The 16,015-nt window shown below is 40.5% G+C and overlaps 1 protein-coding gene across 5 annotated transcripts in view; it reads right to left on the minus strand.

Annotated features, from left to right (window-relative positions):
* Positions 1 to 16,015, minus strand: part of cnot2 (CCR4-NOT transcription complex, subunit 2) — a 144,969-nt gene that overhangs the window by 89,295 nt on the left and 39,659 nt on the right. For all 5 annotated transcript variants that reach the window (XM_048548576.2, XM_048548574.2, XM_048548573.2 and 2 more), the window contains one exon: positions 44 to 166. In XM_048548576.2, coding sequence (XP_048404533.1) covers positions 44 to 102 — 59 coding nt within the window. In that variant the 5' untranslated portion in view covers positions 103 to 166. The remainder of the gene's footprint in view (positions 1 to 43; positions 167 to 16,015) is intronic.

Genomic DNA, 16,015 nt, shown 5'->3' on the forward strand with positions numbered 1-16,015 from the left:
AAGCATTTATTTCTAGATATATAGTATATAAAGATGTACTTACATCTTTTTCTGTTCGATGAGGGAACATTGAAGACTGGCTGTAATACAGACTTTCATCATGGTAATCACTCTCCACTCCCTCCACAAACTTCTTTCTCGCAGCACCAAACATGCTGTTTGTCACCTGTTGCAAAAACAATGCATTTTTCCCCTCAGATGCTTTTGTCATTATGTTATGTATTTATACAAAAAGAGAAAAAGTATTATATTTCCATCTAAAATATTTCCATGCTATTCCAATAAATGCCTTGTCAATGATGTATTTAAACATCTTAAAGGTTTTTTATGCCATATTTCGCTCGAATGTTCCACAGCAAACATATTCTCTCAATTCACAATCTAAAATGCAAGGGAAAAAGAATGCTTGGCAAGATGTGTTCAGTTTGACAATTTGTAGCAGAAAAGATGTGACTCAATGAATCTGGTTTCTGAACATCCTGTGACAAATATGCCTACAGACTTACTTATCCTCACCATTAAATATTTGAGTGAAACCCACTAACAATATTACAGCAATAAATTAAAAATCCATGCAAAAGATAGACCATGAATATAAATAATGGAATTTCAAAGTTTGGATATGTCTTTGCCCCCATTAGCAGAATTAGTGAATGGCAAACGATATGCAGGAATATGCATCAGTAATTAAAATTTCAAAAACACACAAAGGTATTTTGATCTTCAGGCAACCCTCAGAGTTTGATGAATTTTAAGAGTTCAGGTACAATCCAACACACTTCACAAGAGTATACTGTTTGCTGCCATGGTAAATGGCAGTCCTTCGAATAGATTATTTTATTGAATTAAAAGTTCTTCAGACTTCCAATGGCACGATAATGGAAATATGAAAAGTGCATTACCTGTTCGAATGTTAAATCAGATCCGCTTCTAGATACTTGTTCAGCCAATAAAATCACAGCAGGAGACTGAGAAGATAAGGAATGCAATTTTGGGGGCACCATTACCCTGAACAATTTATTGTCAAACAAGAAAACCTCAACTGCTGAACAGCAGTTCCAAAGGTTCACCACATTTAAAAACTGAAAGCATTATGCCAACATTTGTTGAGCCACATTTTTGCTTACTGGTTATTTCCAATTATTAAGAACCATCCAAGAAACTGAGGCTTTGTAATCCCCTTCTGTCGCACAAATGAAGTTTTACCTTTCCCCATTCCACTACAAGTGGGTGGCACACCACTCTCATTTCCATGGGTATATATATAAAAAAAACTAATGCACGTGCTCTTACAACGAAAAAAAATTATCAGCAAGTAAACTTACAGTCTGGAGCATAAGTGTATAGAAATTCATGAGTGGAAGGAATACAATGTTTCTTATAAATAGCCAAATTAATTTTCTCCAATAATAAATACAGAAAATGCTACAAACTGTCAGCAGGTCATGCTGCATTACTGAAGAGGGCAACAAAGGCCAATTTTTGTATGGACAGGATGGTCTTGCACCCAAGTGAAAAGTTGGGTGCTATCCTCTACTTGATTGGTACGTCCTACAGTCATTTTGTGGCTATTAGACCATTAACTAGCTTAAAGTAGAACCTCCACTTCATCTGGAATGGTGTCCCACCTCAGAGGGTTGTCAGTTAATAAAATGACCATGAGCTCTCTAGTCACAAATGACACCAGCAACAGTGCTCACTTCTGGAATGACAAAAGGTCCTTAGAGAGAGAGAGTCCATGGACCCAACAGGGGTAGCACAGTGGTTAGCACTGCTGCCTCACAGCACCAGGAACCCAGGTTCAATTCCGCCCTTGCAACTGTCTGTGTGGAGTTTGCACAGAGTGTGTGTGTGTGTGTGTGTGTGTGTGTGTGTGTGTGTGTGTGTGTGTGTGTGTGTGTGTGTGTGTGTGTTTCCTTCAGGTGCTCCAGTTTCCTCCCACAGTCCAATGATGTGCAGGTTAGGTGGATTGGCCATGCTAAATTGCCCAAAGTGTCCAGGGATGTGCAGGCTAAGTGGATTAACCATGGGAATTGCAGGGTTACAGGGACAAGCTAGAGAGGTAGGTCTGAGTGAGTAGGCCTAATGGGCTAAATGGCACACTTTCACACTGTAGGAGATTCAATGACTCTACGATAATATATAGGCACGTCTGGAGTGGTACAGTGAATGGGTTTAGGAGCCAGGTTTATATTGAGTTGCCCCTCTCTCGCAAGGGCACCCATCTTTATTAGGATCTACTTTGGGCACTGACTGGCTTACGTGACGGTTCATCCCTCATCAGCCCACATGACTTGGACACCTCCATTCATGAGCAAAATATCAGTGGTGGCACAAGGAGATTGTTGACTAGACACGAGCTCTGATTGGTTTACGTGCATACAAGTAAAATCCCAGCGTAGGCAGACAGGATACAGGCACGGTACCACCTCCTGGCACACAATTTACACATACCTCTGCCCAAATGCCAACCATCTCCAATGGAAGGAAGAGTGCAAATTCAAACTGGGGTTAATGTTTCAAAACATACTTTCAATACCTACACTACCGGTCTGTTCTTTTGATAATTATTTCCTTGAATATTGCGAAGTAATTTGACCAGATTCTTCAACTAGCTCACATATCAAACTGTACTTCACATAATCCCATTGATTAGAAGGCAAAATTTGGGACACAAACAGAACAACTTTGTGTGTGTGCATTATCTGAAACAATAAACCTTTGAGAGTAAGGTTATGAAAGGTACAAAAGGCATGCAATACAACAGTGACCACTACCAATAGAACTCCACTGATCTAATAAATTAATTGCTCAACTGAGTTTCCCATAATTCATTTTTCAATCAACATTCAAAATATATTGGGCATCTGCAATTTCATGCACTGGAAAGCAACTAATATCTGTTCTGAAACTAACTAAATGCCAGAAATGGCAACTAACAGAACCAAAGTTAACCAAAAGTTAATCAGTAATCCAGTTTTACAGCCTTTATCTGGCTGATTAGGGAAGAGGACACTTATTATTCTTTCACAGGATGTAGGCATCATTGGCAAGGCCAAATTCTAATTGCCCTTGAGAAGGTAACGGAGAGTGCTCTTTTGAACTGCTGCAGTCCATCTTGTGTAGGTACACCTACAGTGTTGTTAGGAAGGGGCATATGGAACTACTCTGAAGAATTACATCCAAATGAAACCAGAAATTACAACTCAAAATTTACCCAAAATAAATCAGCATCAGATGTCTGAGTATTTGAAAACTGGGATGACATACCAATGGAAATCATTCAGCATCTTACCATATTTGACTGTAAAACAAGAGCACAAGCACTTCCCTTTGATACAAGCATTAAAATCTAGATTGATTGACTGAGAAAATTTTTAAAAAGCGGTTACATCTGAAGAGATCATCAAATGTCGTCAAACTGGATCCCAACCGATCTTCAGCTAGGATCAAAACTCTTAAGTTCTCACTGCAATTGTTGTGGGTAAAAAAAGGACAATTCAGTTTCTATTCTACCATGGAATAAGATGAGAATACATTTCAAAGCAGGTTTCTTAAAAAAAAGCGGTTGAAGTCTTCTGACACAAGCATAATAAAACAGAATGCAAAATCACATGGATGTCATCTCTCTTACAGACAACCACTTTAATACTACTTCCATCCTAAAGCATTAAGGTAGCAGAAATTGATTTTTTATGGTAGTTGGTACACTGAATTAACACTCCAGTGTTACTGATGAGGTTGACAATTATTTTGTTTGTGTTATTTTAAATTTAGACAAGTGAAGGGAATCATAACCTGTTATACAACAAGCTCTAGCGATTTGATTACGAGAAATCAAAGGAAAGCTTTAATTGTTTCAATGGGAAGTGCATGCAATATACTTTTACTGGGAGACTATATTCACAACCTAAGTTTACAAAATGGGGTCAGTGAATCTCCCAAAGAACCAGAAAGATGATATGGGTGTACTGGATAATAAAGTGTGAAGCTGAATGAACACAGCAGGCCAAGCAGCATCTCAGGAGCACAAAAGCTGACATTTCGGGCTTAGACCCTTTATCAGAGGGTGATGAAGGGTCTAGGCCCGATACATCAGCTTTTGTGCTCCTGAGATGCTGCTTGGCCTGCTGCGTTCATCCAGCTTCACACTTTATTATCTTGGATTCTCCAGCATCTGCAGTTCCCATTATCTCTGATACAATACAGGTGTACTGTCCTTTTGCTTGCACAACGAAAGGAAGTGATTTCAAACTAAATTCACAGCTACAATGTGTTACACACAGCATTGTAAAAAGGACAAAGGAAATCACTTTTGAGATGAGGTTACAGACTTTCCTATAAATGAATGAATATCATGAGCAGACAGCAGTACTGTGTGGTCAGCAAACAGAAGAAACTGTTTGGCTTTGTGAGCTACTTCAGCTTGATGCAAGAGGGATGCCAAATACATAGAAAAAGAAACATTTTGCAATCCATCCAAGGATTTTGTTTATCAAAATGAAAGAATCTTTAGAACAGGCTTTATGGCTCGTGGATTTAAGAATTACTACAAAAACTGAGCAAAACGCCTGTAGATTGTCTGTTGAAATTACTGCTTGGCAAAACAGAGTAACAAGAATCCAATGGAAGCTGGAAAAATTGTGCACTATTCACTAAAAGAGATATAAATGCCACAATGTAATGTATGATTAGAAGGGAAATGTTACCTAAGTTGCATTAGAGAAAGAAAGGAGAGCTCAGATAAGTGTAATTTCAGTTACTTCCTACACAAAATGTTCGAACAAGTGAAATCTTTTGCGATTCTTTTATCTCGAAACTCGATTCCTTTAAAAATTGTTGGCATTCACCACAGAGATCATAGGAATAGGTTAACATTGACAGGTTTTCTTTCATTGTAAAGACATTCTTGTTTTCTGCATGTTTTCCACAAATAAAAATTTGTTCAAATCCCACTGATGCAAGACTGTGAAATGAAGCATGCTAAGTAACAGGTTAAAGCAAGGAAAACACCATCCATTGCTATACATTATCCAAATTCACTTTCCTGTTGTTATTGGCCTGGAAATTATTTCCCTATTTTCATGGGAATTGATTACTGATACCAGAAATGCCATTGCAGGATAGCTCAAATTCAAATCTCAGAAGGAAATTAGAAACCAAAAAAACTAGATTCATCTTAGACAGCCAGGCGACTGTCTATCCCCAGCAGTGAACTAATGGTAACTGAGACATTCAATGATTGCTGAGGGTATTTTGTTATAAGACAGCAAAAATAATTCAGAGAAAAAGATAACAGATTTTTTTGTCAGTAGACCAAATAACCAGTCAATAAAAAGGTCAGTGACTTCAGAGTAAAAAAAAATGAGCTTGTTTCAAAATAAATTTAAAAGTTAGAAGTTAGTTTATGTAATTATTACAATGCATTAAATAATGTATGTTAGTCAATAAATACAAAAAACAATGTTTGTATTTTTGTTTTAAGAATTGATTTCCTCATTCAACTTGCCCATGCTTCCTCAATACAGCACTTGACTACAGCAATAACAGATCTGACAATAGCAGCACTGCACCATGCTCTGTTTTACATAGCTTAAGAATCTAGGGCAGGATGCAGGTGGACAGGAAAGCATAACTGAAGCTGCTCGATCAAACCACATTTAAAATGTCTGCTTGGTATTCCTTTGACAAACATGCTCTAACTTACATCAACCATGTTAATAGTCATATTAATTTGCAGTTAATCTGCTTCATAGGTCAAGATTTTTGAAAATTATTTCCCTTTAAATTTGGCATCTAGTCACAGTAAATGTTACAATATTCATACTTTTCTCCACATTGCCTACGACTATTGAACAATTGGACCAAACACAGATGTAAAACTTTCACAAGTGTTTTCACAACCACAAGAAAACGACAGCTACTAGATCACTGTTTATCCAAATCTCTTTGAAAGTTACCATTGAATCAGCCTGAACATGCTTTCAGGCTGTTACATTCCAAATTATAACAACTTGCTACTTGGAAAAATGTTCACGTCTTGCCTCTGGGTATTTTACCAATTAAATCTTTATCATCTGGTTACCAACCTCCTTGTCAGAGGAGGCACTTTGCCCTTATTTTGTAAGGATTTTACGAGATAATAAACTGAGCTCCTGATCAGTCACCATACTATTCTCAAAACTTTCAAATCGATATGTAGTCAAACCAGCGTTTCTTAATCCATGGCAGCTACTTTGTATGATCTTGTCATTTCAAACTTAGGTATCTGCAATGATTTTCCCTGCTACACCAGGTGACCTAATTGTTCTACGCTGCACAACTTCATTCCTGCTCCTTAACACCCACATCTTGTAATTGACCAGTTCCAAATTTAATGCGCAGCTTCTAAAAATATTTACCAATGTTCGACCCATGCCCTTTGTCACATACACTTAAAATTCTAATGTATATCCCATCACATCCATATTCTTGATTCAGTAAAGTATGTTTCTCATAGCTTATGTAAAAAGGTCTCAACTTTTTGCCAACATATTTAACATTAAATTTAAATGAGTAAACATTAGTAAGATCATAGCCATTTTCTTTGGCCCTTTGCCATTGCTTCCTTAACATGCCTAGTCTCTCTCACAAAATAAATCAGACTCCTGACTGCCTTGAACCTATTTAACCTCATGTTGTGTCCGATCTCATCATCCTTATTAACATAAAATACATTTTACTTCCGGCACCTCCAGAAATTTTATGAATGACACTACAATTTGTTTTTCTAGCCAAGCATTCTTAGTAACCCTCCATACCTTCATCCAACAATCCACAACAATATCAAATAAAAACCAAAATAACTGTGGATTCTGTAAACAAAAGCAAAATGAGAAATTGCTGGAAAAGCTCAACAGGTCCAGCTGTACTTGCAGAAAGAAATCAGAGTTAACATTTCAGGTCAGGCAAACCTTCCTCAGAACACCTAGTTTTGTCTTTTCTAATTTTGTCCCACAATATCCATTCACACTTGAGCTTTTTCCCACCTCTTCCACCTTGCTACCAGTTTCTAGCTTCCAAATCATTCTGAAAGTTGCCACCTTTAATTTTGCCTTTAGTCACATCTTCTGACTGCTGGGTGCCTACTTTCTATGCTTGCAAACTTTATTTTTAAAGCACTAAATATGTTTCATAAAAAATGTAACTGTTGAATTAAAATAGTTTGATGAGCCTCAAATTTGACTATAGAGTAATTTGTGTAAACCTGTGTTAAACCTATTCAACCCACCTGCTGTTACAAAATCCCATACCAATCTCCCTTCTCAACTAAATAACTCATGACTTCTTGATCCACTATCATTTTTCAAACTAATCTTTTAAAAGGAGTCCCCAGTGTTTAAGATTCACTGCTATGAATGTAGAGATTAAAAAGATATCTTCTCCTGCTGTTTCAGATTACTATGACATAGAAAACAATCCAAAATCATCCCAGTAAATCCGTGAAATGTGAATTTTAATGATCAACCGGTTTGTGGGCAAGAAGCAGCAGCAATGCCTGATTTTTGATCCCTACATAGACAGTTCCAGTTTCCAGTGAAATTTATTCTAAATCTATATTCAAATCTGAAGTGCAAGACATTGTAACCTTGTCTGTGGTCTGTGTTGCTGAGATACTGGAAAGCACCGGGGACAACAGAACATTGTTTCATTTCACATGTGCACTTAATTCTAGTTTTTTAAGCAAGATATCAGCATTATAATAGGCGAACAACAAACACACATCAATTTGTGATACGAGGTGGTGACAGGAAATGGAAGTGCACCATAAAGACAGAACAAAATTTTTTCAAGCTAAATTGACTTGGGCTACTCTTTTGTGTTTATTGTTGGTTGATTCATGTAAGTAGGTTTTGTGTCATTCAGGGTATTCACTCAGTGTCTTAAGTGCACACTATTTTGTTCAAAAAATAAGTACAATAAACATTAAAATTTTAAAAATAAGTTGGCCAGTAGAATGACAGATTTTGATTTTTTGATTTGATTTGGGCATGTAACATTCTAAATTATCACATAGTTAAATAAAAGTGGAGCAAATTTGTTTCAAGCTGGAGAAGAGAGCTATGTTATCAGCTGGTGCAATGCAATCTCTCTTTACAGAGATAATTTTCATGTAGAAACAATGTTTGTGTGTTTTAATATTGTACAGACCAAAACATTCTGCATTAGCTGGCATCCATTTTTGAAAAACCAAATCGAGTAAATTTGTAAGCACAGGTACCAGACAATATATGAGGATTGTTATTAATTAATTGTTACTGCAATACTTGCATAGATATTGACAGTGAATGAATAAATAACAAATAACACATACACAAACTGTTATAGGAATTAGCACATAATGAAAAACTTTGTCTGGGCGTTGTGGCACCCTAGAATGTGCTCTATATGCCACTGATTTTGAATGCAGTTAGTTCTATTGATTGCTATGTACTCAAGTTCTATTAGGTCATTTTATTATTTTTCTGATGAGGAACAAAAGCGTAAAGAAAATTTAGAAGAATAGCCCACTTATCAGCAGGAACGTTCTGTTTCTCAGGCAAATTCATCTCTGGTCTTACTGTTGTTTTAAGTTAATTGTGATTACGGAAATAGACACAAGATTGCTTCAGTACTCATACGGGTAACAGAATACAGTAAAGTTTAACATGATAATAAAATGTGAGGCTGGATGAACACAGCAGGCCAAGCAGCATCTCAGGAGCACAAAAGCTGACGTTTCGGGCCTAGACCCTTCATCAGAGAGGGGGATGGGGGGGGAGGGAACTGGAATAAATAGGGAGAGAGGGGGAGGCAGACCGAAGATGGAGAGTAAAGAAGATAGGTGGAGAGGGTGTAGGTGGGGAGGTAGGGAGGGGATAGGTCAGTCCAGGAAAGACGGACACGTCAAGGAGGTGGGATGAGGTTAGTAGGTAGCTGGGGGTGCGGCTTGGGGTGGGAGGAAGGGATGGGTGAGAGGAAGAACCGGTTAGGGAGGCAGAGACAGGTTGGACTGGTTTTGGGATGCAGTGGGTGGGGGGGGGGGGAAGAGCTGGGCTGGTTGTGTGGTGCAGTGGGGGGAGGGGATGAACTGGGCTGGTTTAGGGATGCAGTAGGGGAAGGGGAGATTTTGAAACTGGTGAAGTCCACATTGATACCATATGGCTGCAGGGTTCCCAGGCGGAATATGAGTTGCTGTTCCTGCAACCTTCAGGTGGCATCATTGTGGCAGTGCAGGAGGCCCATGATGGACATGTCATCAAGAGAATGGGAGGGGGAGTGGAAATGGTTTGCGACTGGGAGGTGCAGTTGTTTGTTGCGAACTGAGCGGAGGTGTTCTGCAAAGCGGTCCCCAAGCCTCCGCTTGGTTTCCCCAATGTAGAGGAAGCCGCACCGGGTACAGTGGATGCAGTATACCACATTAAGCAGAGGTTCACCTGCACATCTGCCAATGTGGAATGTCATCTTGGGGCCTGGGATGGGGGTGAGGGAGGAGGTGTGGGGACAAGTGTAGCATTTCCTGCGGTTGCAGGGGAAGGTGCCGGGTGTAGTGGGGTTGGAGGGCAGTGTGGAGCGAACAAGGGAGTCACGGAGAGAGTGGTCTCTCCGGAAAGCAAACAGGGGAGGGGATGGAAAAATGTCTTGGGTGGTGGGGTCGGATTGTAAATGGCGGAAGTGTCGGAGGATAATGCGTTGTATCCGGAGGTTGGTAGGGTGGTGTGTGAGAACGAGGGGGATCCTCTTGGGGCGGTTGTGGCGGGGGCGGGGTGTGAGGGATGTGTCGCGGGAAATGCGGGAGACGCGGTCAAGGGCGTTCTCGATCACCGTGGGGGGAAAGTTGCGGTCCTTAAAGAACTTGGACATCTGGGATGTGCGGGAGTGGAATGTCTTATCGTGGGAGCAGATGCGGCGGAGGCGGAGGAATTGGGAATAGGGGATGGAATTTTTGCAGGAGGGTGGGTGGGAGGAGGTGTATTCTAGGTAGCTGTGGGAGTCGGTGGGCTTGAAATGGACATCAGTTACAAGGTGGTTGCCTGAGATGGAGACTGAGAGGTCCAGGAAGGTGAGGGATGTGCTGGAGATGGCCCAGGTGAACTGAAGGTTGGGGTGGAAGGTGTTGGTGAAGTGGATGAACTGTTCGAGCTCCTCTGGGGAGCAAGAGGCGGCGCCGATACAGTCATCAATGTACCGGAGGAAGAGGTGGGGTTTGGGGCCTGTGTAGGTGTGGAAGAGGGACTGTTCCACGTAACCTACAAAGAGCAGTCCCTCTTCCGCACCTACACAGGCCACAAACCCCACCTCTTCCTCCGGTACATTGATGACAGTATCGGCGCCGCCTCTTGCTCCCCAGAGGAGCTCGAACAGTTCATCCACTTCACCAACACCTTCCACCCCAACCTTCAGTTCACCTGGGCCATCTCCAGCACATCCCTCACCTTCCTGGACCTCTCAGTCTCCATCTCAGGCAACCACCTTGTAACTGATGTCCATTTCAAGCCCACCGACTCCCACAGCTACCTAGAATACACCTCCTCCCACCCACCCTCCTGCAAAAATTCCATCCCCTATTCCCAATTCCTCCGCCTCCGCCGCATCTGCTCCCACGATAAGACATTCCACTCCCGCACATCCCAGATGTCCAAGTTCTTTAAGGACCGCAACTTTCCCCCCACAGTGATCGAGAACGCCCTTGACCGCGTCTCCCGCATTTCCCGCAACACATCCCTCACACCCCGCCCCCGCCACCACCGCCCCAAGAGGATCCCCCTCGTTCTCACACACCACCCTACCAACCTCCGGATACAACGCATTATCCTCCGACACTTCCGCCATTTACAATCCGACCCCACCACCCAAGACATTTTTCCATCCCCTCCACTGTTTGCTTTCCGGAGAGACCACTCTCTCCGTGACTCCCTTGTTCGCTCCACACTGCCCTCCAACCCCACTACACCCGGCACCTTCCCCTGCAACCGCAGGAAATGCTACACTTGTCCCCACACCTCCTCCCTCACCCCCATCCCAGGCCCCAAGATGACATTCCACATTAAGCAGAGGTTCACCTGCACATCTGCCAATGTGGTATACTGCATCCACTGTACCCGGTGCGGCTTCCTCTACATTGGGGAAACCAAGCGGAGGCTTGGGGACCGCTTTGCAGAACACCTCCGCTCAGTTCGCAAAAAACAACTGCACCTCCCAGTCGCAAACCATTTCCACTCCCCCTCCCATTCTCTTGATGACATGTCCATCATGGGCCTCCTGCACTGCCACAATGATGCCACCCGAAGGTTGCAGGAACAGCAACTCATATTCCGCCTGGGAACCCTGCAGCCATATGGTATCAATGTGGACTTCACCAGTTTCAAAATCTCCCCTTCCCCTACTGCATCCCTAAACCAGCCCAGTTCATCCCCTCCCCCCACTGCACCACACAACCAGCCCAGCTCTTCCCCCCCACCCACTGCATCCCAAAACCAGTCCAACCTGTCTCTGCCTCCCTAACCGGTTCTTCCTCTCACCCATCCCTTCCTCCCACCCCAAGCCGCACCCCCAGCTACCTACTAACCTCATCCCACCTCCTTGACCTGTCCGTCTTCCCTGGACTGACCTATCCCCTCCCTACCTCCCCACCTACACCCTCTCCACCTATCTTCTTTACTCTCCATCTTCGGTCCACCTCCCCCTCTCTCCCTATTTATTCCAGTTCCCTCCCCCCATCCCCCTCTCTGATGAAGGGTCTAGGCCCGAAACGTCAGCTTTTGTGCTCCTGAGATGCTGCTTGGCCTGCTGTGTTCATCCAGCCTCACATTTTATTATCTTGGAATCTCCAGCATCTGCAGTTCCCATTATCTCTGATAAAGTTTAACATGATCTCCTTTTATAAAAGGACAAAATATTTAAAGACAGGAAAACAGTTTGCACTCTCTCTAAACTGCTAATAAAACTTTTTTTAATGAAAAGTGGTTAATATAAGGCTGAAACCAACTTGATAAAGAACTCTAATCATTCAGTAGTTTAGCGACAGATTGAAATTTCATCTATGATTTTCTGTCATAAGTTATCTATATCTTTAACAATGTACCAGAGTGCTGTCAGAGCCTGTGGAACTACATTGCAAAAGGTCATCTCCATGTGAAAACAGGTATTCTCCCAGTGATACAGGCACAAAATAAAAAGCAGTTTCTCCTCCTACAAGAAACTTTTTTGTAATCAAACTATAAATATTAAATTCAACCAGGAGTGGAAAAAACATAAATGAGCCATTTGATCTGAAGGCTTGTAAAATGTCAAAGCAACAAAATAAAGTCAGGGAATTATAAACAATATTCATTAAGAATTCTCACAAGCCACTCAAAACAAAGTAAATTCATTAAGTATAAAATAATATAAGAAAAATCATGACCCTCAAAAACACAAGTCCAGTGTACAGAAGTGTAAGTTTATGCACTTTGGTCAGAAGAACATTGAAAGACAATACAAAATAAGGGTACCATTCTAAAAGGGGAGGGGCAGAAGGACCTACCTGTGTATATGATAGATTATTTGAAGTTGCAGGATATGTAGAGAGAGCAATTAATAAAGCATATAGTGTCGTCAGCTTATTAACAGGGGCCTAGAGTACAAGAACAAGGATGTGATATGAGATGACTGTTAGATCTCAGCTGGAATACTGTGTATAGTGCAGCAGGCTCTGTGGGCTGAAATGCCTACTCCTGTTTCTCATTCTTATGTTCGAAGGATTAACACAAACCTACTTTATTAGCTGCATCTTGAAGACATGCAGAAGACATTTTACTGGATGCGTCTCAGTGCCTCCAGAGACAATTAAGCTGCCTCATTTGTAATGCAATGTTGACTCCATATCAAAAAGTCCTAACTTAACAATCAATGTCTTTAAAATCTCTTCCATGAACAAACCCAATTCTATTATAAAACGCCTTTTATCAATGAGCTGACTTCTGTATCACAAATGGGAAAATTTTTAAGTATTGATTTAGTCAGGTGCTATATTTACTTGTTTTGCTATATAAAAAAAGCATTTCAAATTAGAAACCAGTTTAATATCTCAGCAACTTGTCAGAAATAATGGGCAAGTTGGTAAGAAATATATTCAGTATGTGTAGGAAGTTTAATCACAATGAACGATCATCAACTTAATAAAAATGGGAATAATGCTGTTGACCACAGTATTCTAAAACTGGTAGAATTTGTAAATTATTCTAGGTTCACATCTAGAACACACTTGAAAACTAAACCAAACCACCACCGGCCTCATCTCTAGACCAACTCGCCCTTTATCCCTGTCTCCTTGACCTGACACAACTTGTCCTTCTCTTCTACCTATCTGCTCATCCTACTTCACTCTACCTGCAGTCATCTATCACCATCCCAACACCTTCTCCAGTCCCACCCTTCCCCTATTTATTTCTGAGCTCCCTTCCCTGCTCCCCAACCCCCCATTTCTGAAGAAGGGTCCTGAGCCGAATATCAACTTTCCAGCTTGTCTGATACAGCCTAGCCTACTGTGTTTCTTCAACTCCACACTGTGTTATCTCGGAATTCAGCATCTGCAGTTCTTAGTATCTCCAGGAATGTCACGTTACAGGTGCCTGTGTAACACATCACAACTTTAACCTACTTACTGCCTCGTAATAAATCTGTGAAAAGACAACACCCTATGGATTTTTAACTTTGCAAAAGCAATATGAACAGTGCTAAGCATCTATTGAAATCAGCTAGGTTTAGAAACTTTAGATGATATATATGAAGACTTATTCTAAATAAAACATTTACACAATGGCAATGGAGAGACTGCCTACCAAGATCTGGTCAGCTGTCCAATATCATTTTCTTCAATTCCAACATTACTCTGAGTCTGGCACTGTTTATAATGGATCTGCGGGTTCCAGCAACAATGAAACAGCAGGCAAGCTAATAAATCAGATTGCAGAATTCTTGCAGGCAAAACAGGTAGTAAAAACAGCTCAACCAATTAAATTTCATGTTTCAATTCCTGTACAGAAAGATAATTCAAGATTGGAACATATGCTTGGTAGTAAGGTAAAAACAGAAATATCAAATTTTCCAAAAAACCTTAAAATCCTAAGATTTCACACACATAAGAATTAGTTTTTCAGAACCAAACAAGTTGTTCAGCAATGATGATAACTCAACACATCATAAAAATTTCAGCTGTATTTCATTCAACAAGGCTCAAATCTTTCAATGCATTTTACAGTGAGAACAGATTGTAAATGGAATGTACAAATTTCAATGTCACGACAATTCACTAATTCTATCTTGTATGCGTCAATGAACACTGCAATAGCATATCCCAAGGTTATTAATGACAACAGCATTCGGATTTCTATGTTTAGATACATATAGGGGACACCAGAAATTACATTCAGATGTACACATGTTTAGATGATGGTAAGTGCTGATAGTTTCACCTTCTTTATACCCTAAATTCGGGGCCATGCCATCAGAAATCTGCAGTTTCAGTGAACCACAGGAAAATTAATTGACAAAGAGAGCATACACAAAACAATGGTAGTCAACATAAAATAAACCCAAAAATCTCCTACCCCATGCAAATAGTAAGCAGGTAGAAAGAGTGAAATGGGTCTCATCTGGAACAAAGAAGATAGGACAACCCTAAAATACATGAGTATTTTGTATCAGGGTTTACAATAAGGAGGAATTGGACAAAATATCAGCAGCAATGGAAACAGGGGAAGTAACAGAGGGGATGAAAATTGTGAGGCACACAAAGACACCACAAAGGTTGATCCACCTACAATGCATAAGTCACCTGATCCAAATGGCTTGCATTCTAAGATGCTAAAGGAGATGGCAAATCTACTTGCCATAATCTTCTAATAATTTTCTTAGGCATATGGAAGGTGTCCAAGAATTGCAGAGTTCCAAATATAACACCCTTATTCAAGGAAGAGTGTAAAGACAGTCTTGGCAACAACAGGCCAGAAAATTTAAAATCAATGATAATTACCACTTTAGAAACAATAATAAAGGAGCAAAATTAACAGTCACTTGGAGAGTTTGAGTTAATTGAGAATAACCAGCACAGATTTGTGAAAAGCATTTCCTTGGCCAAATCCAATAAATTGTTTTGAAATAGTAATGAAATAAATGCAAACAGATGTTATTGACGTATATTTTAACAACATGTTTCATGAAAAAAAACTAGTTACCAAACTGGAGGCTCACGATATAAGGACAGTCAGTTATAATTTGATTTATACAACTGACAAGAACAGAAAACAGTAAGCCATCGTAAAATGAGTATTTTCCAGACTGGAGGATGGTAAACAGTGGTGTTCTCCAAACATCAGGACTGGGTTTTTTTTTAAATATATACACGAGGGATTTGGATAGTAGAATTTAGTCTCAAGTTCCCAAATTTTAGAATGATACCAAACTTAGAGGAGCAGCAAACAGTGAGGATAATAATAATTGATTGCAGCAAGTTAGTAGATGGAATTTAATTAGCTAAGTGTAAGGTGATAGATATTTTTGGCAAAAGGAGCAAGGAGGCGCAACACAGATTTAATAGCATAATTCACAGTGCAGAGACAGAGGGAGCTGTGGCGATGTGCATCAATCTTTGAAGGTGCCAGGCCATATTGAAAATGTGGTCAGGAAAGAATATAGCATCTTGATCTTTATAACTCGAATTTTTGAGTACAAAAGTTTGAAAAGATATGCTGAACCTTTATAAAGTTCTAGTTATGGCCATATCTAGGAGCATTGTGTCCAGGAGAATGGTACTTTAGCTACCAGATTAGGTTGGAGAAGCCAGGGTCGTTCTCTGAAGCACAGGAGATTAAGGGATTTGATGGAAGTGACAAGATTAGCGAAAGTTTAGATAGGGAAAACTTTTTCCGTCAGCTGATGGTACAGGAATTAGGGGACAGATTAACAGTTTTGGGCAAAAAAAAATGAAGGGCGAAAATGAGAACGAACCTTTTAC

The sequence above is a fragment of the Stegostoma tigrinum genome, chromosome 18 (assembly GCF_030684315.1).
Source record: "Stegostoma tigrinum isolate sSteTig4 chromosome 18, sSteTig4.hap1, whole genome shotgun sequence".
In the NCBI taxonomy this organism is placed as follows: Eukaryota; Metazoa; Chordata; class Chondrichthyes; order Orectolobiformes; family Stegostomatidae; genus Stegostoma; species Stegostoma tigrinum.